Consider the following 26,071-nt stretch of genomic DNA (forward strand, 5'->3'; position numbering starts at 1 on the left):
ACACCTCAGGTCACACCTCCCGAGAAACAGACGGAGGGACCAATCGGCATGGTCAGAAGGTATCAGCTCAGGCAATCACCCCTCCCCGGGCCTGGCCTTTACCAGGGGGTACGCGCGTGCCTTACATGTCTACCCAGGGCGGGGACTTACGCGTTACCCCGTCACCGGCTACGCGTGCGAACGCGTGGGTCGGCCTTCAGGCACGCACAGGGAGGAAGGAAGAAGAGGAAAAAGAAGAGAGAGAGGGAGAAAGAGGACAGAGTGTCTCAAACGCCGAGGCGGAGACCAGAGAAGGCAAGGAGAAGAAGGCAATGAGAAAGCAAGGAGAAGAAGGCAGTGAGAAGGCAAGGAGAAGAAGGCAAGGAGAAAAAGGCAATGAGAAGGCAAGGAGAAAAAGGCAATGAGAAGGCAAGGAGAAAAAGGCAATGAGAAGGCAAGGAGAAAAAGGCAATGAGAAGGCAAGGAGAAAAAGGCAATGAGAAGGCAAGGAGAAGTCAAGGGAAAGAGTAAGGAAGACAGTGAGGTGGAGAAGAGCAAAGAAAGGAACCAACAAAAGGAAGGAAGAAACGAGAAGTGAAAAACCAAAAAGACCACGATGATAGGTCGTGGAACCGTCCGTCTCCGGACGCAGGCGCTAACTACCCCCGTGAGGGGGATGGACTCCTTTTAGTCGCCTTTTACGACAGGCAGGAATACCGCGGGCCTATTCTAATCCCCGGACCCGCAGGGGGGGTGTTTTCCGGTGATGAGGGCGTTAAAAACATGCAATTACATCATACAAACTGCACTAACATTATAACTGAAGTTTTGGATCCATATTTTACACAATCATTGGTTGAAGATATAGGTAACCAAAAATACAGTGTACTAATTGATAAATCCACAGATGTATCTTTATCTAAAATGCTTGGTATCGTTATATGGTACTATAGTGTAAACAACCAAACCATTAGATCAGCATTTCTCAAACTCGCTGTTGTAGAAACTGCAGATGCAAGAAATCTGGCTGCTGTTCTTGTGAATTCTTTGAAAGATCTCAAACTTCCAATCGCGAATATGGTAGGAATTGGCACAGATAATGCTTCTGCAATGGTTGGAATAAACAATGAGCTTTTCGAACAACTCGATGAGAGAATATGGTTTGAAGCATTTGGTATTGATCCATTGCATTTGTCATTCTCTTCAGCTTCAGCATTTGTCACTCTCTTCAGCAGAACAATTGGTTCTCCATTTCACCCAAAAGACAAGAGGAATATAAAAAGGTTTATGAGACAATAAATTGTGGAAAACAGCCACTAAAAATTTTGAAGGTCTGTGCAACACGTGGGCTTTCAATTGAACCAGGAATACAAAGAATTCTGGAGCAGTGGGAAGAACTAAAGCTACATTTTTCACTTGCCGTGGTTCAAGACAATTGTTACACTGCCGATCTTTTGTACAAGATGTATTGTGACGACTCAAATCATCTTTACATGTTTTACCTTAAACATGCTCTAAAAGAACTATAAATAGCAATAAAAGCTTTTGAAGGAGAAGACAATGACCCCACTAAATTACTAGATACACTTGCATTTCTCATGCAGTCACTCGGACAAAACATAGTTTTTCCAACTGTTGATTTGTTGACAACACCTGTTCCAAGCAAATGTATGTATGCAAATCCGAACCTTCGTTTTATGTTTGAACAGAAATTGTCGGAGTCAAGTTTGTTTGAAGAAAATAAAGTTTATTTTAAGAAGAGATGCATTCAGTTTAGTCTGAAACTCATAAAAGAAATTCAACAAAGACTGCCAAGTAACGTTACGATCCCGAAATAAATGTCAATGCTGAATGTTGAAGAAACACTAAAAGTGAATAAAAATAATGCTGTAGCGGATGCAGCCAAAGAATTGGGTTTACGTGGCGATTTCATAGACGGTATGCTGCAAGAATGGCATAATATCAACTTCATTAGGTGTAATAACACTACTAACACTGTTCGATTTTGGAGTGAGGTTTTGCAGTATAAAAATGCTGCAGGGGAGAATCAAATGGGCTCTGAGCACTATGGGACTTAACTTCTAAGGTCATCAGTCCCCTAGAACTTAGAACTACTTAAACCTAAATAACCTAAGGACATCACACACATCCATGACCGAGGCAGGATTCGAACCTGCGACCATAGCGGTCGCGCGGTTCAGACTGTAGCGCCTAGAACCGCTCGGCCACCCCGGCCGGGAGGGGAGAATCCTTTTTCTTTGATTTCACAGCTAGCAATGACTGTTCTACGCCTACCGCATTGAAATGCAGAAGTGGAAAGAATATTCAGTTCTATGAACATTATAACAACTAAACAACGTAACAGATTATCGTTAAAGACAATTAATGCTTCGATCATATTGAGAGACCAGCTGAAGAAACAAAATAAAGATTGTGCATCTTTTGACATACCGTCAGACGTATTGGAACTTACTGGAACGAACAAAAGTTACTCTTTTGCGACAAAACCAGTCGAACTGCAACATCACCTTTTGAGCGACGTTCAACCCTCTACATCAACTACAGTTCTGTCAGAGCATGAAACAGAAGAGTTATTCGATCTTCTGAGTGACGACGATGAATAGCTCACATACCGATGTGTGTATATTTTCTAACCTAATTTGAGTTCTTGCTTTCTTTTGTTACACATATAGTTGTATATTTCTAATATATTTGACTACTGTGATTGAAAGAACAATTTATGTGTTGTGTCAATTATGATAACATGTTTAATTAAACGTTAGCGTATTTTATATGTATGTTGTTGCAAGCGATGCGTCATTTAATTAAGACAGTATAGCAATTACGTATGACAATTTTTATTAATATTTTATTAGCCGCCCCACTGGCTTATTGCACCATTCACAGCACGAAATTTTCAGTACACCCCTAGTAAAATCAGTTTTAGCGACTTTTGATATTGAAGCTAGCGACTCGGGTTTTTTAGAGTTGGCAACACTGTGCGCAGTTGGAGGTGAGCCGCCAGCAGTGGTGGATGTGGGGAGAGAAATGACGGAGTTTTGAGAGCGGATGATCTGGACGTGTGTCCGCCAGAAAGAGTAAATTTGTAATACTGGATGTCATGAACTGCTATATATATTATGACTTTTGAACACTATTAAGGTAAATACATTGTTTGTTCTCTATCAAAATCTTTCATTTGCTAACTATGCCTATCAGTAGTTAGTGCCTTCAGTAGTTTGAATCTTTTATAAATGCTGGCAGTAGTGGCCCCTGCTGTATTGCAGTAGTTCGAGTAACGAAGATTTTTGTGAGGTAAGTGATTTGTGAAAGGTATATGTTAATGTTAGTCTGGGCCATTCTTTTGTAGGGATTATTGAAAGTCAGATTGCGTTGCGCTAAAAATATTGTGTCAGTTTAAGCACAGTCATCTATAATTTTTCTAAGGGGACGTTTCAAGGTGCTTTTTCGCAATCGCGGCGGGTTTTTAGTTTTTTAATATAATAATCAAGGGGATTCTGGTCAGATGACTACACAGGCTATGGAACAGGACCTCCCCTTCCAGTCCAGCGACCAGGAAATACAGCATTGATATGGTTGCAGACATCCACACTGATGTGAGGCGGTGCACCGTCATGTTGTATCCAAATTATCTCACGAACAGCCAAGAGTAGGCTCACGAACAACTCAGGTAGAACTCTCTTTGCACGGACCTCAAGTACAGGTGGTCATTCAGACGGCCAGACAGAAGATATGAATCAATAATACTGTCGCGTATAATGCCGGCCGAGATATTCACGGCAAAACTAACATGATGAGGTAAATCTACTACAGCGTGAGGGTCTTCCTCATCCCACACAAGGCTATTCCTGCTGCTCGAAATACAATCACAATTTGATGAGGCCTCTTCAGTAAACAGTACGATTTGGGAGAAATCTGGTCCATCAATCCATTGTCGGAGAAACCGCTGGCACAATGGTCAGTCTAAAGCGTTGCATGGCCTCGTTATGGGTGTAATTATTGTTCGTGGAGTACTCGCCACAAGTTAGTATGTGCAGATCCCATTTCACGTGCAATACGACGAGTACTTGTAGTGAGGTCCGTTGCAACTCGTTCCAGCACGACCTCCTCAAACTCGGGTGTGCGGGTGTTCCCCATGTTGCCAGGTCCCTAGTTTCTTTTTTCCTATGATCCAGTCTCCCGCATTCGTCGGTCGAGAGAAATAAACACTCGTCGTGACAGATGATGCCTGTTAGGAGTTCGTTCCCTGTGCAGCCTTTCAGCAGCGAGAGCATTGCAACGTACTTCCCCGTACACAAGGTGTATGCCAGTGAGTTCTGCGAAACTATACCGGTACCGCTGCATCGTATTGTACTGTACGTTTCTGAATATCACAGAATAATGAATGGATCTGCCGTTGATTCATAGCACATTCTGTCATGGGACAATGTAAATAAGATAACAGAGCCACCTCGTTGACTAGTAAAGTGCACAAAACCTGCATCATGACTCCTTGGTAGCCAGGCTCATCGTCCTTGTTTCCTTTCAGGAAATACATAATGTATATGTAAATGAACAACAAAGTACGTTTAAACTTGTACGCATGTTAGATGCAAATAAGCTGGAAAACAGTAATGCTAGACAAAGCGGTAGACAAGTTTACTTCCATATCTCCTTAACCTGGCTTCTCCGATCTCTGGTTCCCAACCTCAAATTGTTCAGTGGAGCATTCTCTGCATCGTGTTACATTTTTGCACGCTCATACGGTAACACCCTGAATAAGGTCGACGACAGAGAGAGATGTGGGAGGTATCGTTTAGCTTTAGGCCGCAGAAGGCCTTTTTCGTGAAATTTTCCATTTGCCTCCCCCCCCCCCCCACACACACACACACACCCTGTAAAAAATTGAATGATATGGCGTCTCTTGTAGGAACTGTAATTGCTTTCAGGTGATATAGAGTTTTGTTAATAATAGGTAAATGTTTTGGATTGTAGGGGGATGGGAGTGGGCGTTTTTGAAGTTTCCGCAGAAGCGCCAAGCAATTGTTGCTTTTCAGTGAGCTCTAGCACCGACACCGCTCCTCAGAAAATAAAAGCTGACTAGTGTTTTTTGTAGGACATTTTGGCTCTGAGCACTATGGGACTTAACTTCTGAGGCCATCAGTCCCCTAGAACTTAGAACTACTTAAACCTAACTAACCTGAGGACATCACACACGTCCATGCCCGAGGCAGGATTCGAACCTGCGACCGTAGCGGTCGCGCGGTTCCTGACTGAAGGGCCTAGAACCGCTCGGCTACGTCGGCTGGCTAGGAAATTTTGTCTACTTCAATTTTGTATGGGCTGGCTATCTTAGAAAAACGTATAGTTTTCTAGATACAAGCGAAAAACTGAAAAAGTGCGAAAATTTAGAAGTTTTTTTTGCGATTTTCATTGTGAAACCGATATCCTACAGCAAACATGAGATTTCGGTTGAACACCCCAAAAAACATACAACCACTGAGAAAAACTTCCGCAATTTTGTTACAACGGCTGTTTTGAAAATCAACTGACTTGACTATCCACGGTATCTCATGCGAGCGTGCTATTAAGCATCAAAACGGCATATTCTTTCTTCTGCACTGGACAGAAGGCTGCGAGCTTTTATTGCAGTCTGAGATATTTTTATTTTATAGCGCATTATGAATTTACCTGAATTCCGTGACCGTGGGTAGCGATATTAAGTTTTTGTAAGCCTCAATCTGTTTGTTATAGAGGCTATTTATTAAAACAGAAAATATATTTGTGTGCCTTAACACACAAAATGAACTCGTGAATGCCGTTTTTTGGAATGATTTGTCATTTTCTTCCAAATACTGTTCGATTTTCTTTGTTTGGACAAGAATTTCCTGTAAAAGGGTTGAACTGAAACAGCCTCGCTCCCAGTGCTTGATTTGTGACTGTACGCACCGTTATCTCGTACCGGTATCTCTGACGAAAAAAATCGGAACCACAAATTTTGAGATGTGGTACGATAGAACTCTTGCTGCGCTTGGATCGACGTAAGACAAGTCCTACTTGGTGTGATGCTGCACTGTACTTTATCTAGACTTTTTCTCTTCTTAAATATCTTATAGTTCAAATTTAATTATGTTCACCTTATTGTAATTTCTGTTTTGTAACAAATCATAAAGTGAGAAAATATTTAATTTAATTAACAACACATGTAATAAAAGATTGTTGGTGCACATGAGAGTTATTTTTTACTAGTATAAATATTGTAGTCACACTTTTAAAACGCTCAGAAAAGCGTTAACGTTTTAAAAGATATGTATTTCAGAAACATCCTCCTCCCCCACGGATGTCTCGGATCCTCTGTTTTTACATATCACGCAGTGCCCACTCCTATCTCATATACTGAAGAGGCTCAAGTAATTCCCTGAAGAGAATTCACAGAAATCCCAAGTACGGTATCTGTAACGATAACATTGTTTAGCAATCTCTATCTTTGCGTGGAGAGACTTGTGTTTCGCAGAACATCCTTACGCAGCAGCGAGGGTGCTATCAAAAGAAGTTACTATCGTGCGCACAGCTACTTGCGAGCTCAAAGGTTATCAACCGGTCACGCTATGTTTGCAGCTAAGAACTGCCTTCAAATGCGGCTGTCTGGCAACCAAGAATTTAATGATCAACGACGAGCGAAGAAAGAGCGTACCGTAAGCTAATGAAATACACGAATTACATCACAGTCCCAAAATCTACGAAATTCTGATAATAAAGCCTTTGCAAATGAGTACTCACAAAAATGCTAGCGATTATCACGGTTTGCTCAGACCGCGCAGAGATTAACCTGAATGACATACTTAGAATGTCGGGTTCTAAAATGATTAATATCGACATTTCACAATTGTTTAGCAACATCGAAAAACGAAACTAGCATTTTTTGTTGATATTTATATCCCGAATACGATTGACTGGGCGAAAGGCACTGGGAACAGATTCTCCTAAAAACCCAGATTTTCTATTAGAAGCCCGCACAAAGTTTAAAAGCAGCAGCTAGACAACTATGAATATCATATAAGAGCTGCTTTGTTGCTGGTCTAATATGACATTTTACTGACTGTTGCAGCGATTGTTATGGTTGGAGCTTGTGTTAGTTAAATTGTCTGTGTTATTACATGAAAACAAATAGTGGTATTGCGTGGATAATACTTCTATATGTTGAGGATGAAAGTAATATAGTTTCCCAAAAAACATTAAGGAAGAAAAATGTGACATTTTGTGCTAAGAGGCATTTTCTTACCAATATTTGCATATCACATGTGTGAACATTAACGTCCGATAAGGTGAAATGTTCGATGGAACTGAAAATCACCAAAGAAACCTATTTATGCTGGAGAATGATTATCCAAACGTTATCAAGCGAGGTGGAAGCTGTTTGAGATACGCAAGTTTGAAACACTTCGGAGCATGAAACATGATGAATATCTGGTAGCCGGCCGTTGTGGCCGAGCAGTTCTAGGCGCTTCAGTACGGAAACGCGCTGCTGCTACGGTCGCAGGTTCGAATCCTGTCTCGGGCGTGGATGTGTGTGATGTCCTTAGGTTAGTTAGGTTTAAGTAGTTCTAAGTCTTGGGGACTGATGACCTCAGATGTTAAGTCCCATAGTGCTCAGAGCCATTTGAACTACTTGATATCTGGTAATTTGTTTTCTGAGTGCAGTTATAAAATGTTTACAGACTTATCCGAATGGTTGCTCCACGTCTGTTCTTTATGTCCTAGAATCCGCAATTTCTGACGTCGTAAAATTGAGGCGGTACATTTACACTGACCTCGCACTTGGTGAACATTATCTGTGGTGCTGTACAAACTGGTGAAATGGAAGGCTTGCTTCTAATATAACAGAGAAGCTACTTAGAGAAAACCCGAGGATAAATTTTCTTCTGGAAAAGATGACTTGCTAGGTACGATAGTTTAATTAAATACCTGAATCTGTATGATAAGAGTGTTATGTCAGAGGTGTACCAAAGTTTGAAAAGTATTTAAGTCCAGGGAACACCGCCTTATTGTAGCACTGACCATGTGGACGGAGAGGTTTGTGTGTCCGCGTGAAGCTGAAGCCTCTGCCGGCTGTAGCGTAGCTACGTAGTTACTGGGAGGGTCTCAGAAGCCGGACAGGTCTCAACGACTGAACCTGAAGAATTGTGACCCACAACACCCCACTCCTCTGACACCCTTTTTCTATAGTCCTTTCATAACACCACAGAACCCAAAGGCGAAGAAAGATAAGAGGAAAATTTAACACCAGTGATTCTCAACGATCGCGTAGGCGGAAGATGTTACGCCAGACGCACTTGCTGTAAAGGCGCTACTCTGCTGTCCTTGAGCTCGGGACAGTTTGTTAGAGTTCAGGTTTCTGAAATTCAATGTGTCACACCCAGGTGCCGTGATGTATTGTTCTAGAATCATAGTGAGTAGGTTACTTCCTCGCTAGATGAGATACGTCTTTAAACAAAAACACGCGAATGGCAATTGCTCCTGGCGTCTTTTATTAAGTACAATGGCGATGGAATATGGGCGGTGGTAGCAGGCTTGCGTGACGCTGGAAGCTGCTAGTATGGACTTGTAGATGGGCGGCAGGTGTGTGATGGTCCTCTTCCTGAGAACTACTCTTGACTGCTCAGGAGTCTGGTCCTACATCCGCCGACTGGGTAGGACCATCTGGACAATTGCTGTCCATTCCGATTGGGACACGGTGTAAAACACGGGGGTAAACGTTGGCAGTCACACTTGCAACTTGTTAGGAATCGGTAGAAAGGTCACTCATCTGCGCAAGAAAACAGAGAGAGAACAATATGATTAAGAATATTGAAACATGATGTGTCAGGACTCCTCTAGACATATCAGATAGAAGAACAGCTCTCGTCACCCGCTATCTAGCTAGATTACAGATACACGTTGCTACCTTGAGTGAAACCAGACTATCAGATGGACACATCAGTGAGACTAGTTCAAGGTACTCCTGGAAAGCATAGGATACAAAGGAACCAAGGAACTGTGGCGTAGAATTTGCAGCAAAAACAAAAATAGCAAAATAGCATCCATTAAATGGAAGAATTCTGACTCTTCGAATTCCTTTCACTGGAGATGGTTTTGTCATTCCGTCTCCGCCTATGCTCCCAGTCAAGATACCCATTAAAGATGAACTCTTGTTACTTGGAGACTTCAGTACAAGGTTGGGGAGGGGGGGACAATCGTTTTTGGGGAAACAACATGGGTAAACAATGTGCTGGAAAATGCATGCAAAAGGGCTATTTCCTGGTCTCTGCTACCATGATCTTTTTATCACCAATGCACAATTCCGCATGCCTTATCGTTTTAAGACTACATGGATAGATCCATGCTAGAAACAGTGGCATCTCATTGACTATGTCATCACAAGGTAATATTACTGGAAAGACGTTCTGATCACAAAAATAGTTTGAAACATCGGGGTGACTGCTGGACTGAACAAAAAATGCTAGTTGGCTATCTTCAACAACAACAGTGTACAGTATAAAACGCTGCGGTCTTTATTGCGAGACAATTTTGGATCGACTTATGAAAACATCAGCTAACCAAACAGATGTCGAACAGGAATGGATTGCTTTAAAGAACACAACCTAAATGACTGCAGAGATCATTGGATTAGATGAAGAGAAATGACTAGTCTCATAACAATACGGAAATGATTAAGAACTTAGTAAGAATCGAATGGTATGTTTACCTATGTCTTGTTCAAGATCCATCTTCCGTAGAAAAGAAACAAGTTTTCAGGAGCTCAAACAGAATTGAGAACAGACAAGAACTTATGGCAAAAAAAGCTAAGGAACCCCGGACTCTGTCAGGTGCCAGGCACTTGCGAAGCTTTTACACTGGAATAAAAGTGATATATGGACCTGTTCGTACCTCATCAGGAACCGTGTAAGCTGACGACAGTACGACCATCCTCACTGATAGTCGGGACATCTTGAGTCGCTGCAAAGAGTGCAGCGGTTCACTCTTAAATCATGGTGGTACTGCTACAGACGATTTCCTCAGACATGTCTTATAACATCCAGCACAGCCTTGCATTGAAGTACCACCGCTGTAGGGAGCGTGAAACCGAGAAAGGCACCCCCTAACGTTCCAACATCTCCCCCGAAGATCATTCAAAGTTATGGCTTGCCTCTAAAAACCAGATTCTTCTCCCTCTTTCTTCTGACGTGGGAAAACCGTAAGGTACTAACATTAACTCCACAACTGTCAAGATTTTTAATTGAGACAACAAAATTGTCTATGGTAATTACCACGGCATAAACTTACTCTCTGTAGATAGTAAAATGTGTGGTATAATTCTGTTGTATCGTCTCCGGACTCCTTCCGAGACTGTACTTCCAGATTCTCAGCGCTGATCTCGCTCCTCCAGAGGTACTTTTGGTATGATCTGTGCGTGACAACTGCAGAACATGTGCGGGGGACAACATAATGTTCTATGAGCTAGAAAAGGCCTTTGACGCGGTGCCCAGAGGAGCTTTGTGGAAGACCTTAAAATGTTCCGGCTGCCTTGATCACTTCACTGGACTGATTCAAGCTCTCCACGATGACAAGTCTGGGCAAGTCTTTACCAGGGTGAAGCATCTGATGAATTCCCTATTACTAATGGGCTCCAACTAGAATCTGTCCTCGCATCAATATTGTTTGCCTTGTACCTAGCAGCCATGCTTCACGAAACATCGTCTGTAAACAAAGCAAGCGTAGAACTGTCATCTATATTTGACAGAGTACTATTCAGACCAGACTCAATAGTAAACGGTTCACAAGTCTCACCCTCGTAATTGAAGTATGCAGAAGACGAAGTTTCTCCAGTCCATACCGCCACAGAGCGATCTGTAACTGTCTGTAAATTGGTCCATTAGGGCATATGAATGGTTTGGTCTGAATATAAACATCTGAAAAACAAAGGTATTCGCAGAGCCAGTTCTAGGAGCCTTTCCAGATTTTAGTATCTTTTCCCTGCACCCTTCTGACCATGCAGGAACTACATCAACAACTAATTGCTAATCGGTAAAGGTCGTGGGGGACATAAAATGTGTTGCTCATGTTACTTTTGGAAGTGTCACATCAGGTCTTCCTGAATAAAGATCTGACACTATCCACAAAACTGACGATGTATCAAGCAGTTGTTTCTACCTTGGTCCATGGTTCCGAAAACTGGACGATACATCGTTGTAATTTTAACAAAATAGAACGCTTCCAGCAACAGAAGCTAAGCTACATCAAGAATATCAAATAAGATGACTTCATGTCAACAACAATTTTTCTTGAGAGGGCGAAGATTAACAGTATAAAAGCCACCGTCATTGGTCAACAACTCCAATGGAACGGGCACCTCCTGAGGATGAGGAATCACACACTTGTTGACAAACTTCGTATAGTGAAGTGAGCACAGGTAGATGCCACCATGGTGCTCCTTTAGTGCTGTAAAAGGATCAGTTCCCTGAAGACTTTAAATATTGACCTGAGTAATTTGTGAGCCACATCAGAAGATCGTATTCGCTGACGCAAAACTACCTCAGCCGCTGTTACATTTTGAGCACGAACGCCGAAAACTGGAGGAATGAGAAACGTCAGATATGACAAGTTCATCAGGCCCAGCCACTCCCTCCGCCCTCTGTTACGTGTAATTTACGTGGTTGCAGGTTGAATACCAGGTATGGCGTGTGCAGCCATAAAAGGCATCTCCCACACTAGAACTGTGATGCAATATACAAAGGAGAAAAATGGAAACTCAGATACGAGTATCACACCACGGCGACGACGTATACTGAAGATTTCCTGCATTTTGCGATCGTCCAGATCACTGTGCTTCGACGTGGCGTGAAGTCTTCGCAACGTAGAGCCTTTTAAGAGACTATGGTATATTCAAAGAAACCCCGGTAACGTTGTTGGCCTGTGCCGATACAGGCTCTGCAAAGCGTTCGCATCATTTTTTCGTTTTTTAACTACGCGTTGTTCCCTGCTTAGTGACTATAATTGTGTCACGTTCCGGATGCTATGTAACTGACTACAATCTGAGGTACTGGAGGGCAAGATCATTACAGTACTTTTACGCCACATTAAAAAATTCCTGTGAAAACAAGTTCTCGATTCCAAGGACACGCCAGTTTTCGGTTCTGTCTACTGCTCGAAAAATGTCTTGCACCGTCCTCGTGACTTGCATAGTTTGTGTTTCTTTGATCGGAAGCCTTGTTATCAGTACTCTTTTGGTCACAAAATGGCTGCGTTATTAGCGCTGTTTTGTGGCTGTAATCGTCAACTGGATAGTGTGGTTTCCGTAGACTTCAGTCTAATACATGGCTCTAAGGGTTACTCAAGCTCTACCAAGCAGCCCTTGTCATTTTATACAAAAGAAGAGTTGTCAGCACGGGAAGTTGCCTGGCGATTAAATTTGAACATTCAACGCTTATCTTGAGACACACTGTTGTGTCCCAGGTGCAAACTACCATATGGAAAGTTGGAATTAATTACAACTTAGAAGATTTATTCTGAAAACAACGTGAAACATAACTCAGCGTAATCACTCGTGTCCAGGTACGTAGCCAAAGTTCACAATAACAGCGTCGTGACTGAGAAGAGACTTGCTCAGTACTCCAGGAGGCCCACCAGACGACTCCCCTTCCGGGCCGCGACTTCATCACGTGGGGCTGCTTCCTGATTGGCTCCGTCGGCTCCAGCGGTATGACTGCTGTATCTGTTGCGGCGCCCCCACTGTGAGCACTTTGAAGTATGCCGCGCTGCTGCCACTGGGGCGTTGGCACACGGTGCTCGAGAGGGCGGAGACGCGTCTTGCGCGCGGCGACCGCGCGGTATGGACGCACGGCACAACACCCACAACAATGAAGACATTCCTCACAGGAGTCGTCTGCATTCAGCAACGGCAACTAATGACTGCTACCTACATATTATCGCACGCACGTACAGGATACGCCAACGAATTGCTCAGCCCTGCAGTCAACATTTCGATACGATGGATTTAAAAGGTATTCAACAGCGTGGTCATCAGCGCCCTTATGGGCGTATGATTTGCACGATGTCTGTTCTCAGACGAGAAGTTATTGCGACAAATTACCGGGAATTCAATTTATCAGTAAACATTTCGACGATGGGTCCGTCTTCAAAGATGATAATGCATGACGACACCGTGTCCGGCTCGTGAATCCTCTGCTCCAGAAAGCATGAATGACAATCCGTATCTGCTGACATAAACCCAACTGGGCATGTGTGGGACCAGTTGAAACAGTTGGACAGCACACCACACGAAGAAACACAGTATTGAGAATCTTCCACCAGCATATTTCGGTTTCAAACATGCACTTTCAAATGGACTCCCTTTATTTTGGTTATTGGTGTCTTCATTTCACGGTAACGTTGTTTCTTATTTGTTTAGTATTTCTTATTCTTTCATTTTCTACTTCCCTTGAATTTAATACCACACACACACACACACACACACACACACAAAAAAAAAAGACAGGCACTTCTATCCTCGCTACAGAGGTAGGTGGCATGTAGCTATTTTCTGTGGTCAATAAAGTATTGAGAAAGAAGTCTGCAGTCGGAAAACTACGCGAGTCATGGGTGGAGTGCACGCCTTTTTTTTTTGAGCAGTTGCCAGAAAAACCGGTGTACATCTTAAAATAATTGACTTCTGAGATAGGAACTCTTATTTTCCAGAACGCATATTAATATACCACCACAGTAGTCATACTCTTGCTAGTAGCTGCAAAACTTTTGAGTATCTTATGCAACTATGACCACCGAACACACAAATTATTTTTTGAAACTTCCTGGCAGATTAAAACTGTGTGCCGGACCGAGACTCGAACTCGGGACCCTTGTCTTTCGCGGGCAAGTGCTCTACCATCTGAGCTACCCAAGCACGACTCACGCCCCGTCCTCACAGTCGTGCTTGGGTAGCTCAGATGGTAGAGCACTTGCCCGCGAAAGACAAGGGTCCCGAGTTCGAGTCTCGGTCCGGCACACAGCTTTAATCTGCCAGGAAGTTTCATATCTGCGCACACTCCGCTGCAGAGTGAAAATCTCATTCTGGAAATAATTTTTTGTCTGGGATGTGTGTCAGAAATACTGCTCTTTGGAGTAGAGAAAAACCCGAAAGCACAAAATACGAATTATATGAAATATACTTTACTTTTCCTGATTGTTTTTCATCCACTTTTTCTTGACCACGTGTCTCCACTTCGATATAGATGAAACATCAGCATAATCACACGAATTTTGTCCTGTATGTAGATCAACGCAATTCAAAAGATCAACACGTTTCAGTGGTTCGGTGTGCATGATAACGAGTACTTCGATCGCCTTCTCTATCGAATACACTTCGTACACTATAGTCGTCTCGCTAAGTTGCTGAATCTGTGAATCACTCGCCGATGTTCTCGTAATCTATGTCTTCCCAACCAGAACTCTGTATTGTACAGAATAATATTCGTATTAATTATAACAGAGTACTTCAGATTTCGTTTTCTCTATATTTTTTTTCAAAAACCGCCAAACTAATCGGCACCCTGGTAACTTGCTGTGCCTCTAAAAATTTTACATCCTTAGTGTCCATATCCAACATCAACAGAAGTAAATTATCAGTAGCCTATAATACTAACTAGGGGTTCCTCTTAGCTACTGGAATGTAGTCGAATTAGATCAGGTGATGCTGATAACATCAGATTAGGAAATGAAACGCTAACAGTAACAGTTTTGTTATCTGGACAGCAAAATAACTGACGACAGCCGAAGTGAAGAGGATACAAAATGCAGACGCAGTAGCAAGAATAGTGGTTATGGGAAAAAAAAGATACACTTGGTAGCACCTAACATTAATTTAAGAGTTACGGAATCTTGTTTGAAGGTGGAGTGCAGTCTTGCAATGGAAGTGAAATGAGGGTGATAAATAGCTCAGATTAAAAGAGATGTTTCGAAATTTATGGCTACCGAAGAATACTGGTGATAAGATGGGTAGATAAAGTAGCTAATGAGGTGAAAATGAAACGCAATGAGGGGAAAAAATTATTGCACAACCTGACTAAAACAGGATAGGAACGGAGACATCCAATTGTTAATGGTAGTATTAGGTCTACAAATTTAATTACGCCATTTTCCACTAAGTTCGTGGCTTTATTGTGAAAAACTTTCAAAAAAGACACGATTCAAAGTACTGGCCACTGCTGGCCACTACTTTCTCCCATTTTTCTGACAGCGTACTAGACCCGCGGCGGATGAACGGGGCGTCTTTTGATGATGATGATGATGATGATGATGATGATGATGATTGGTTTGTGAGGCGCCCAGCTGCGCGGTTATCAGCGCCCGCACAAAATCCCAACCTTTGCTCAGTCCATTCTGGCACTTTCATGAATGATGATGAAATGGTGAGGACCACACAAAAACCCAATCATCTCGAGGCAGGTGAAAATCCCTGACCCAGCCGGGAATCGAACCCGGGACCCCGTGCTCGGGAAGCGAGAACGCGACCGCGAGCTGCGGACGGCGTCTTTCGAGAAATCGATCCCAGTTTGCAATTGTTAATGCGACCAGAGGATGTGGCCCGCCAGGCCGTGAGCCGCTGATCAGAAAAGGTGGTAGTCGGAGGGAGCAATGTCTCGAGAATACGGCTGGTGGGGTAGGGCTTCCCTTTTGAACGTTTCCAATTATACGAGTATTTCGACGGATTTTACGTAAAGGAGGAGGGGGGGGGGGGGGGGAGGAGGAGCGAGCAAGCCTCGTCATGCCGCAGAATCACATTTTCATGTCCATCCCTGTATTGTGGCCATTTGTCTTTCAGTGGTCGGCTCAGACGCATTAATTGATTCCGATAACGATCTCTTGGGATTGTTTCCATCGATTTCAGTGGCTTCGAAAACCTTTCTTCCACCGCCATGCCGGTCTTCGACGTCAAAATCATCGTTCTTGAAGCGTTAAACCATTCTCTGCTAGATCTTCCACTAACAGGTGCCACAACATAGTTCTTATCCAGCATTTTATGAGCCTCAGCCGCAGATTTCTTCATGTTAAAGTAGAAAATTAAAACTTCCCGCAAATGACGAAACTGGACTCATAAGTTTGACAAATTCAAACGAGAATAACTTCATAATTCAATCAAAAATAGAGTAATATCTTGATGGAGTTAAGTTTATAAAAGTCTAAGCTTACTGTATGACACGACCACCAGCGCTACCACTTGTCGCCTCTGACGTCTATTGCAGAACGGCGGAAGCAAGGCTGTAGACCTAATACGCTTGGGGATGGGGGTAAAGTAGTAGTTATACACAGTACTAGCGTGGATAGCTGGACTGATTTGTTCGAGTACTGATGACCACCCATGTCAAAGTGCCTAAGGGCTATATTAAGGGCAGGAGTGTGGGGTCTACGACTGGGCAAGAGGACAGGATCATTGCGAGAGGGTAGAAACTGCAGGTATCTGCGGTTCGCGACCGTCGGGCAGCGGCAGCAGACAGCGCGCTGTGGAGTGTGTGGACCCTGGAGCGGTGCCAGGACAGCGCGCGAGCCACAGGTCCCCCCCGCAGCTTTTTGCTCTTCCGGCGGCAGCGGCCGCGCCCTGACGTCACGCCACACCCACCACTGCCACTGCTCAGCCAGCGGCGCGTGCTTTCGGCCTGTCGCTTCCCCAGTACATCTGGCGGTGCCGCCCCGCCCATCGCGACACGCTACAGGGCGAGGGGAAAAATCTGACAACGTAATACACACTACTACTGTCACAGCCATATTCGAAAATTAGCGGACGCCCACTAAAGCATTCTTTTTCTGCTAGATTCCTTAAGTTCGTTTATGCCATCATTCAGTTTAATCTACACGTCTCGAATCTTATACAAGCAACAATTATAGTTTTTTTACTGCAATAATAAATGTATTTTTCCTCTGTGCCAAAAAGCTTCAAGAGATACATTAATTCGCAGTTACGCCTATGTCTATACTCTGTGAACCACTACAGTATATAGGAAAGGGTACGTCCCACAGCAGCAGTTACTAGAGCTTTCTTTCATTCCTTTCACGTATAGATTGCGGAAAGAATGATTGCTTAAATACCTCTGTGCGTGCTGTAATTAGTCAAATCTTTGTGATCGCTTTGGGAGCGATACATAAGGGTTTGTAATAAATTATTCCTCGGTTCATCACTTAAACTTGGTTCTTGAAATTTTCAAAGTATGTGTCCTCGGGATAGTATGCGTCTAATTCAAGCATTTGTCAGCTCAGTTCTCTCAGCATGTTCGTGGCTCTCTTTCATTGGCCGGCCAAACCTCTGATCATCCGTGCTGCACTTCTCTGCATACGTTCAACATCCCCCCTAAGTTATGCTTGGAACTGGTCCCATACACTTAAGCTATATTCTAGGACGGGTTCCACGAATGTTTTGTGTGTAGTCTCCCTCGTAGATTGGTTTTATTCCACTATCATTCTAGAAATGAACCGCAGTTTGCCACCTGTTTTAACTACGACTGAGCCTATGTGATGGTTTCGTTTCATATCCCTACAAAGTGTTACACTCAAGTATTTGTATAAGTTGACCGATTCGAACTGATAGTCACAGGATACTAAGTGACTGCACTATTTTACATTTCTGAACATTTAAAGTAAGTTGTCCATCTTTGCATTGCTTGGAAATATTGTTAAGATATGAGCAAATATTCGCGTAACTTCTTTAAGACAGTACTTCATTACACCTAACTGTATCGTCTGTTAGAAGTCTGAGGCTACTATTAATATTGTCCGCAAGGCCATTAATAAACAACATGGAACAGTAAGCATCAAACAACTCCCTCCGGCAAACCCGTACAGCTGTTGATGACTGCATCGAAGTTAACTAGTTGAGTCCTTCCTACCAAAAAATCTTTAACCGAGTTACAAATTTCGCTTTATGCCCCATACGATCATACTTTTGATAATGAGCGTATTGTTTAACGGAATCAAATGGGTTTCAGAAATCGAGGACTGCATCTGACGACCTTTATCCGTGGCTTTCAGTATCTCGTGTAAGCAAAGTAAGAGTTGTGTTTCACGTGAAGCCATGCAGCCTGGTACGAGTCACACTGATATCAAAATCTGTTTTTAACACACACAGACAGTTAATTTTCTTTTGTTTCCAGTCAACGCAAAATATGGATTTCCGCTGATTTTATGCTTCGCTCGATACAGCATTTCCATCGTCGTCGCCTTTACATGCTGCTATTTCGTTAGATAATTTCGACTGGTAACATGTCTTACATGGAAAACACTGAAAAGAAGGGGCAGAATGATAGTACATCTGTTAAAAATTCAGGGAATAACTTCAATGGTACGAGAGGGAGCTGTAGAGGGTAAAAACTGTAGAGTAAGACAGGGATTGGAATACATCCAGCAAGTAACTGTGGGTGTAGGCTGCAAGAGGTACTTTGACATGAAAAGGCTGACATAGGAGAGAATTCGTGGCAGACCATTCTACACAAAATTTACTCGAACGTCGTAATAAGAGGAACTTTAATTTCTTCATTGCTGAAATACGTATTAAACATGACATAGTGCTGGGTGATATATGGACGTACAATTCGCCGAATGAGTTCCAGCCATCGGTTTGGTGATGGTATTCTTTTACACAACATTTAATTTAACGGTATCGTGATAGGACGTACTACGAAAGAGAAATTCCGCGATTAACAGCGTCGTAATTTCTTTGTTGTGGTGTGTTAACACGGCTGCTGAACTGAACTTTGTCCAGTACACCGCAGCAGAGCACACACAAAGCAATTTCACTATCGAGAATAGCAGGACGCATTTCCTATTCAAATAATTTCCTGTTCTAGCCCTGCGGAATTGCATATAAATTGTCCACTGCATAAACGAGATGGTGTAGCTCCAAGACCGGCAACGCGAACTATCGCTTTGAGCTCAGTTCGATGAACCATTTGAGTACACGTGCAATTGTGGTATTTCCAGTCACATCGCTTTAAATTAAAATACGTCTGCATTTTACACTCGGAAGTAAAACCACACAGAGTATATTTTTGCTGGTATCGTATGTAATCCAACGCCTATTGTCATAGCAACCGTAACACTACAGACACACAAAACGAAGAAGGGCTTTTTTACTCTTTTCATTGAAGGTGGCACGACCAATTTATTGACTTCTTTGAAGTATCAAGTTGTGCTGCATCTGAAAGACGGGTCTTCAGACAAACTAGACCAGCAAACGAAAGCAGTGGAAGTATGACTTTTGAATAACCTACTTTCGGTTGGATCTGTGAAGACGGCTTTAAACGACATCATGCTTAAAGTGCTAATACGCATTACACGTATGCAAGTTACTCTCACCGTATAGTCCTAAGCAAGATGTAATGTTTCACTGTTCAAATGGCTCTGAGCACTATGTGACTCAACATCTGAGGTCATCAGTACCCTAATAACTACTTAAACCTAACTAACCTAAGGACATCACACACATCCATGCCCGAGGCAGGATTCGAACCTGCGACCGTAGCGGTCACGCAGTTCCAGACTGTAGCGCGTAGAACCGCTCGGCCACACCGGCCGGCCGTGTAGCTACACATGCTGCATTCACCTGGTTCCAAAGCGCAGATATCTCCTGCAATATCATTCGGATGAGGTTCGATCTTCGCATGGGGGTGGTCCGGGTGGTGCGACCTGACCCGTCTCGTGTTCTACGGCCTTCCGTGAACCATTCTGCACACACCGTTGCACTGCCGAAACACTTTGTCCCACGCGAGCAGCAATTTCCCAGATGGATGCTTCACATTCTCTCACTGATTGACGGTACGGTTCACTTACACGTCTGCGAGCGAAAGGGTGGATACTCAAAAGGCTTGCGCTAAGAAGTTATCTGGCGTAGATCAAACTACTAATGGAGAACGAGATCCTACTTTTATTTCATTTTATTTCACTGTAACCGGGTGTTCGCACATTCTTTCATTTATCCGGGAAATATTATAGTACCTTTATACAGCTGGCGGGCCTGGTCGCGGCCATAATTGGCCGAGCGCAACAGCGCCTGATAAGACCTGGCTGGTACACAGAACGTGGAAGTCGGAATAAACAGCTACGACGCTGTCGACACACACACTTGAGTGCACACAGAGCTCAAGATTGCTTGCATCACCGCCATCTGAAACACTGCAAGCAAGTATCTGACGGTGGACGATTACGATGACAGCGAAGGAAGAGCAAGAGCTTCAAGCAACTCCCACGTCCCCACAGCCAGGAGTGGTAGCCCCCAGTTAATGTTGTTTATCTTTTCACAGATAACGCAGATTTACTGTGCCGCACAAACCAGACATTACGCACCAGCGAGCTGGCAACACAGCGGCTTGAAGTTCAGCATTTGTCAGCCACTAATTACTCCCCAACGCTGCAACTACTAAAACACAGCAAGCAAAGCTGGCGGTCGGTTTACCTGCTACCATCTTCGAAAATACCTCTTACACCTTATTCTGAAGTTACTCTTTTTCGTACGAAACCTGATAATTTAAATCATACCTAGTGGACCACCACCTGTTACGGACTGTTCATACAAGCTCAGTTTTGCACTGAAGGAGACTTGCTGTCACAATGAGGCTAGAATCTTGAGAGGGGAAGAGAATCTGTATCTGGCGAGTTACGACCAAAGTTTAAACTAAAGTGCAGTTGTAAACCGAGTGGAATACAACTGTAAAACTGACTTCTCTGCAGCTATACGCCTTGCGTAGTACATTTGTAGTTGGAGTTTTGGATTAGAAACTGAACAATTAGACCTCTTGGGAGGAATAGCGAAGAAAAGAGTCAGTAAAAACCGTTCATGGGTTTCACATATATTAGCAAGGCTTTGTAAAAATTTCAACTTCGAAATACGTTTCTAAATAGATGCCGTCGTAGTTTATACGTGTCCGGTTGATCGCGGCCCTAAGTCGGCGCATCGACGATAAGCTCAAATTAGGCATAGGAATTACGTGCGAGAGAGCAAATACATTCCGCTTGATTCCGTTTCATAGGTCTCAAATACTTAGCTCAATATTGCAACCCACAAGACCCTCTGATAACACTGCTTACAGTCAGCTACTTCCTGAAAGTGAAGTATATGCCATACTGTGTGTTCTGCACCGTGTTTCTCTCTCTCTCTCTCTCTCTCTCTCTCTCTGCTCTCTAACCACCATGTCCGTATCCTGTTCTTAGCTTTCGCTGCCTAGTTCAAAAGGTCTCTGAATTCAGTTACTATAAAATGCCAAGTTCTGCAACTGTCCAACGCTTATGACCATCTTTACCATTTTTAACAGCAGTTTACATCAAGCATCACCGCACAATGTTAAAATCTTTATAGCAGCTTTATTACAATCCTCTGTTTCCGTAGCGTAGAACGGAAAATTCACTCCGAGAAAGGTATATCATTACTGCTAGTCGTTGCGTTTCCGTGTTATAAGCGGGTATACGAGACTAAGTTTGCCGGCCGAAGTGGCCGTGCGGTTAAAGGCGCTGCAGTCTGGAACCGCAAGACCGCTACGGTCGCAGGTTCGAATCCTGCGTCAGGCATGGATGTTTGTGATGTCCTTAGGTTAGTTAGGTTTAACTAGTTCTAAGTGCTAGGGGAATAATGACCTCAGCAGTTGAGTCCCATAGTGCTCAGAGCCATTTGAACAAGTTTGCTATTGAACTTTGTGCACATCAAAAAATTCCAATAATTAATTGCCGTTGCAGGGCACTAAAATATAGAAATATGTAGATAAAAAGGAAGTACGTCAGTTTTTTCTTACTCTCATTTAACTTTTGAAGATAATGCGATAGATTTACGGAACGATCAGTTATTGCTGATCAACCAGCTCGGCAGACATATTGTCATTTCTGTTTGCTTCCCTTCAAATTAACGATGAAATAACTATCAGTTCAAACAATTACCCCTCAACGCTGCCACTACCAGAATATGGATTAACTTGGGATTCCGTGTAACTAAAAGCCCTGAATATTCTGACAGAAATCTCAGCTGTGTCAATTTGTCGCCACTGTGCGAATAAAATGATCTTGTCCAGTAGGCAAGCTGTCTTTCACTGTTCTCTATCCCCAATTCCGGTACGGTGAGCACGCAACGTTTACTGAAAAAAAAAAGCAAATAGTTATAAGCAATCTGCGTAAACATCCCTTTCTCCATGGAACTAACGAATACGGTGCATCAGCCGCATAAGGCCAACGTCCGTGCCAGCCGTTATCAGGTTGTCCCACGGATACACACACAATCGTCACGTATTATCAAGTAGATGGTTCTTGTCTGTGCAGCTGCTTTACTGTTAAACCACCAAGGCTTATCGACTGTCTCAATTGCTCTCTGCTCCTAGTTAAGATAAAAATATAAAAATAAGGACAGAAAATCTTAGGAACAAGTGTTGCGGCAGCACACAGTATAATATTCGACAACTGTATTCCTTACGTCTTACAGTTTTCCCAGAAAGTAGTTAGTGGTACCCTTAGATCAGAAGTGAACGCTATTTACATTCAAGCTAATTGCCTTTCATCCCCAAGTGCAGTCTCTGAGGGCGTACTTTTCAGATGGACGTAGGCGCGCAATAGCTCAATGATTACTTCAAGGCATGACTAACACCCCTCCCCCCCCCCCTCTTTCCCCTCTCATCTAATGTCAACTAATCGGTGAACGACTCACGCTGGACACCGAACATTCAGCAGTTAGGGGTCTTACATGAAGGTTGTATTTACCGTGCGTTATTTTCGGCCACAATTTGAATACAAACCGACGAAACTGCGCGTATCTGTTAAATGCATACGAAGACAGACGTTTCCGGATGGATCCCCAAACTCTTCAGTCGGTTTCTTACAAGTTCGAACAGGACTCGAAAATAGGTCACACAAGATAGCTGCCAGGTTGGTGCCGCTAGAGCAAACAGCTACTGTAACTGGTTGACCTCGATAGCATACCTAGCAAGGTCGCAGCATGCATTCTGGGCTATTCGGGCGCCAGTAAGGATGATTTTCCAACCGGCTTCGAGGCAATCACGGCGGCGCAGCCAATGGACCGAGACAATCTTGATGTGTGGCCATGTCCGGAGAGGCAATTTCGCCTTCGTAGTTACGGCGATATTGTTCTCACAAGCTTTTAAGAACGAATTTCCCTAGAGTTCTCAGCTCTACGTATATATTCAAACTGACCGTAGCAATATCGCTGCTTCTGAGAGATCTACTAGTTAATACATGCAGTCACACGTAGAAGATTGACAACTACTAGAATCTTAAAAGAAAAGAGCAACTTGATGCTATCAATCTCTCTGGCTTCAACTTTTTGTAACAGTACATCATCTTCATTACGAGCAAATGTTGCCCAGTCAAACGAGTTGACTCTGCGGCAGCATTGACGTGTGCACTGAAGATAACGTACTATCTATAAATCAGCTGAACTGATTTCCACAGGCTTCTTTACCACACACCAATGCCATGTTTGTAGTACGTGGTAACTTTTTCCGCATTCCCTTAATGCCACCAAGGTAACAGCGCTAACCATTATTTTTAGCATATCAAACAAACATCGGCTAATCAGGCTAAACGTAAAATAATTTCTACTGGACTACTTCAGCAGATAGTTGCACAAATTATCTACGAATGTTAAAATCTCTACCGATGAAACTGAAAATTATGTATTGCAGGTTATTAAGTGACATCTTTTAGCCGCAAAACTTTGTATGTCACAAGTAGCTTTTTACTGTTATATGCCGTACTACATGGAACACATACCACTTACATTTTTAGCGACAGTCTCACCCTATGCGTAATTACATACACAACAAACTTCTCAACCAGGAAATAAACTCCCCGTCTATGTACAAAAATGTGGTACCTATGTCTTGGGCTATCGTTTACGTAATGAATGGCAATACAATTTTCAATGAAGGATTGCGAGTCCAGTTGACAGAGGTCGTTTAAGTGGTTACGGCTGAATTGAGCCACTGTAATACCTCTGCGGTCGGTCCTTGTACACTAACATGGATCCAGTAGCTACAGCACCGACAAACATGTATGTTTGATCGAACAGATCACAAACATCGAACTACCGCCCCCAAAGCTGGGACCACGAGGACACCGGCATATGACCTACCGCTTACGGCTTCCGTAACCGCAGGTAACAAGTGACTAGCGCGTGGCAGCTGGCGCACAGTACAGTAGTAAGCGGCTTGCCCGCTTCCACCACTCACGAAAAATCAATACGCTATGTTCATAGTTTTTGAAACCGTCATAATAAAACACCTTCTGGCCACTGCAGATTACTGCAACGTTTGTCAGAAGTTCAAATGCGCGATCTTCGTGTACGACAAACAGCGTCACTTCCATGGGTGTGGTCACGTGCCTAAGCTGTAAGTTCTAAAAGACCACTTTTCTACTATCATGATGAGATACAACAAATGAAGTAAGAACAAGACAAGACATACCATCATTTTGTAATTTAATTTCCTCGGCGCTGAGTTTTCCATCCGGACTGCCATGGTTAAACGGCTACTGTCCTCCTAGTTGACAACTTTAGGGGTGTGCCTCCGTCACTTCAACTTCGGGGGAAAAAATCAATTCACCATTCCAGCACTCCAAAAAAATATCTTTAGCACACTTTCATTTCACCAATTAAAGGCCACCACTGATTGAAAAACACTTATAAAACCTAATGCGTTACTAAGATACAAAATTAATAATATATTTAATTTCTTTAGGCAGAATCGTCTACCAAGGAAACACCACACCCCACCGGACTAGCCACCATCTTGGCACTGACGGTCAGTTCAGCGAAGACCGGCGGCGGCGCTGCAGGCACTGGCCGGTGTAGAGCGCATGCGCGACACGCGATGGCTGCCTCCCCACCACTACCCACGCGTCGCGACAGTGTTCATACGAAAATTAACTACCAGCATGGCCGAGAAATGCAAACTACAGTTACCAGGCAATTACGATGCCGATCGACATTCCTGTTACGCCATCACGCAATGTCTGAACATGTTACACCTGATGTTTCACAGCAATTTAAAAATTACACTTATATTAATCCCACGCGTCATGTGTTTCGACAAATGAGCGATTTAAAAGCATATTCTGCACTGTCCATGATGAGATAGAGGATGGGGGGACGAGTCGCACAATATTCACGACGATAAAATCGAAACGAAAGCCATAAAGTAACTCCCATTAACAATACGTGCAGTGATCCGCAAAGTGATAAAAAAGTTCTCGTAATAACGATAAACATAGCTGTGTTGTTTCAGCAATCATTACAAAATAAAATATATGTTCTGAGATCTTCATATCTGTTCACATTTCATCTTTGTTTTAATTATAAAGACAGTTCCCTTTAAACTGCAGAAAATCCGGTAAGCCTTAGCGAGCGCGCAGTACGTATTCAATGATCCGTATCTATTCAGTCCATATTATTGTTGTAACCACGGGTTGCGCACGACCGGCTATACTTAGTTCGCGAAAGACGTTGAAAATCGAAAGAGTTTTGACGTAAGTGTGTCGCAAAAGGCAGCAAATATGCCTGATACGGCGAGCGTCATTATGAGTTATCAGTCTAGGGCTCTAGGTGAATTATTGTCGCCGTTGTCATAGCTGACTATATAATCACAGTACTGTTCTTTTCTCTTGCTTCATGTTCTTTTTTCCTTTCTAGCTGGTTACAACTTACGCTCCTCATTCATTTCTCCTTACTGCTCTTTTATTTCCTAACGTTTTTTACGTTTATTTCATTTGCAGCACTTCCGCAGCACTGACATAATACTGTTTCTTTCTTTTTTTGATTCAGTTTTAACGAAATTAAAATTATAAAGATACTAATTACAAATTTCTTCAGTATTCAAATATTCCAGCTGTTAGAAAAACCTCTTCGTTATTATACTTTGTGATACAGTTACATGGCATTAGTATTTTCCGTATGTTGAATATTTTTATGTTCTTATAAAATACGAAATGGCAGATTTCTTCAAAATTTCTCTCTCGCGCCTTGTACAGTGCTCCATAATGATGCAGTGAAGCATAGGCAGGGGGGAAGGGAGAAGTCGACAGC

The 26,071-nt window shown here is 43.0% G+C and overlaps 1 protein-coding gene across 1 annotated transcript in view; it reads right to left on the reverse strand.

The window, feature by feature from the left end:
- The window catches only part of LOC124788570 (protein alan shepard), a 433,965-nt gene extending 409,192 nt beyond the window's left edge, over positions 1–24,773 (reverse strand). Inside the window, exon 1 of the mRNA XM_047255841.1 lies at positions 24,456–24,773. Within this exon, the coding sequence (XP_047111797.1) occupies positions 24,456–24,509 (54 nt within the window). The 5' untranslated portion in view covers positions 24,510–24,773. The remainder of the gene's footprint in view (positions 1–24,455) is intronic.
- Positions 24,774–26,071: the final 1,298 nt, after the last annotated feature.

The sequence above is a fragment of the Schistocerca piceifrons genome, chromosome 3, assembly GCF_021461385.2.
Source record: "Schistocerca piceifrons isolate TAMUIC-IGC-003096 chromosome 3, iqSchPice1.1, whole genome shotgun sequence".
NCBI classification, from domain to species: Eukaryota; Metazoa; Arthropoda; class Insecta; order Orthoptera; family Acrididae; genus Schistocerca; species Schistocerca piceifrons.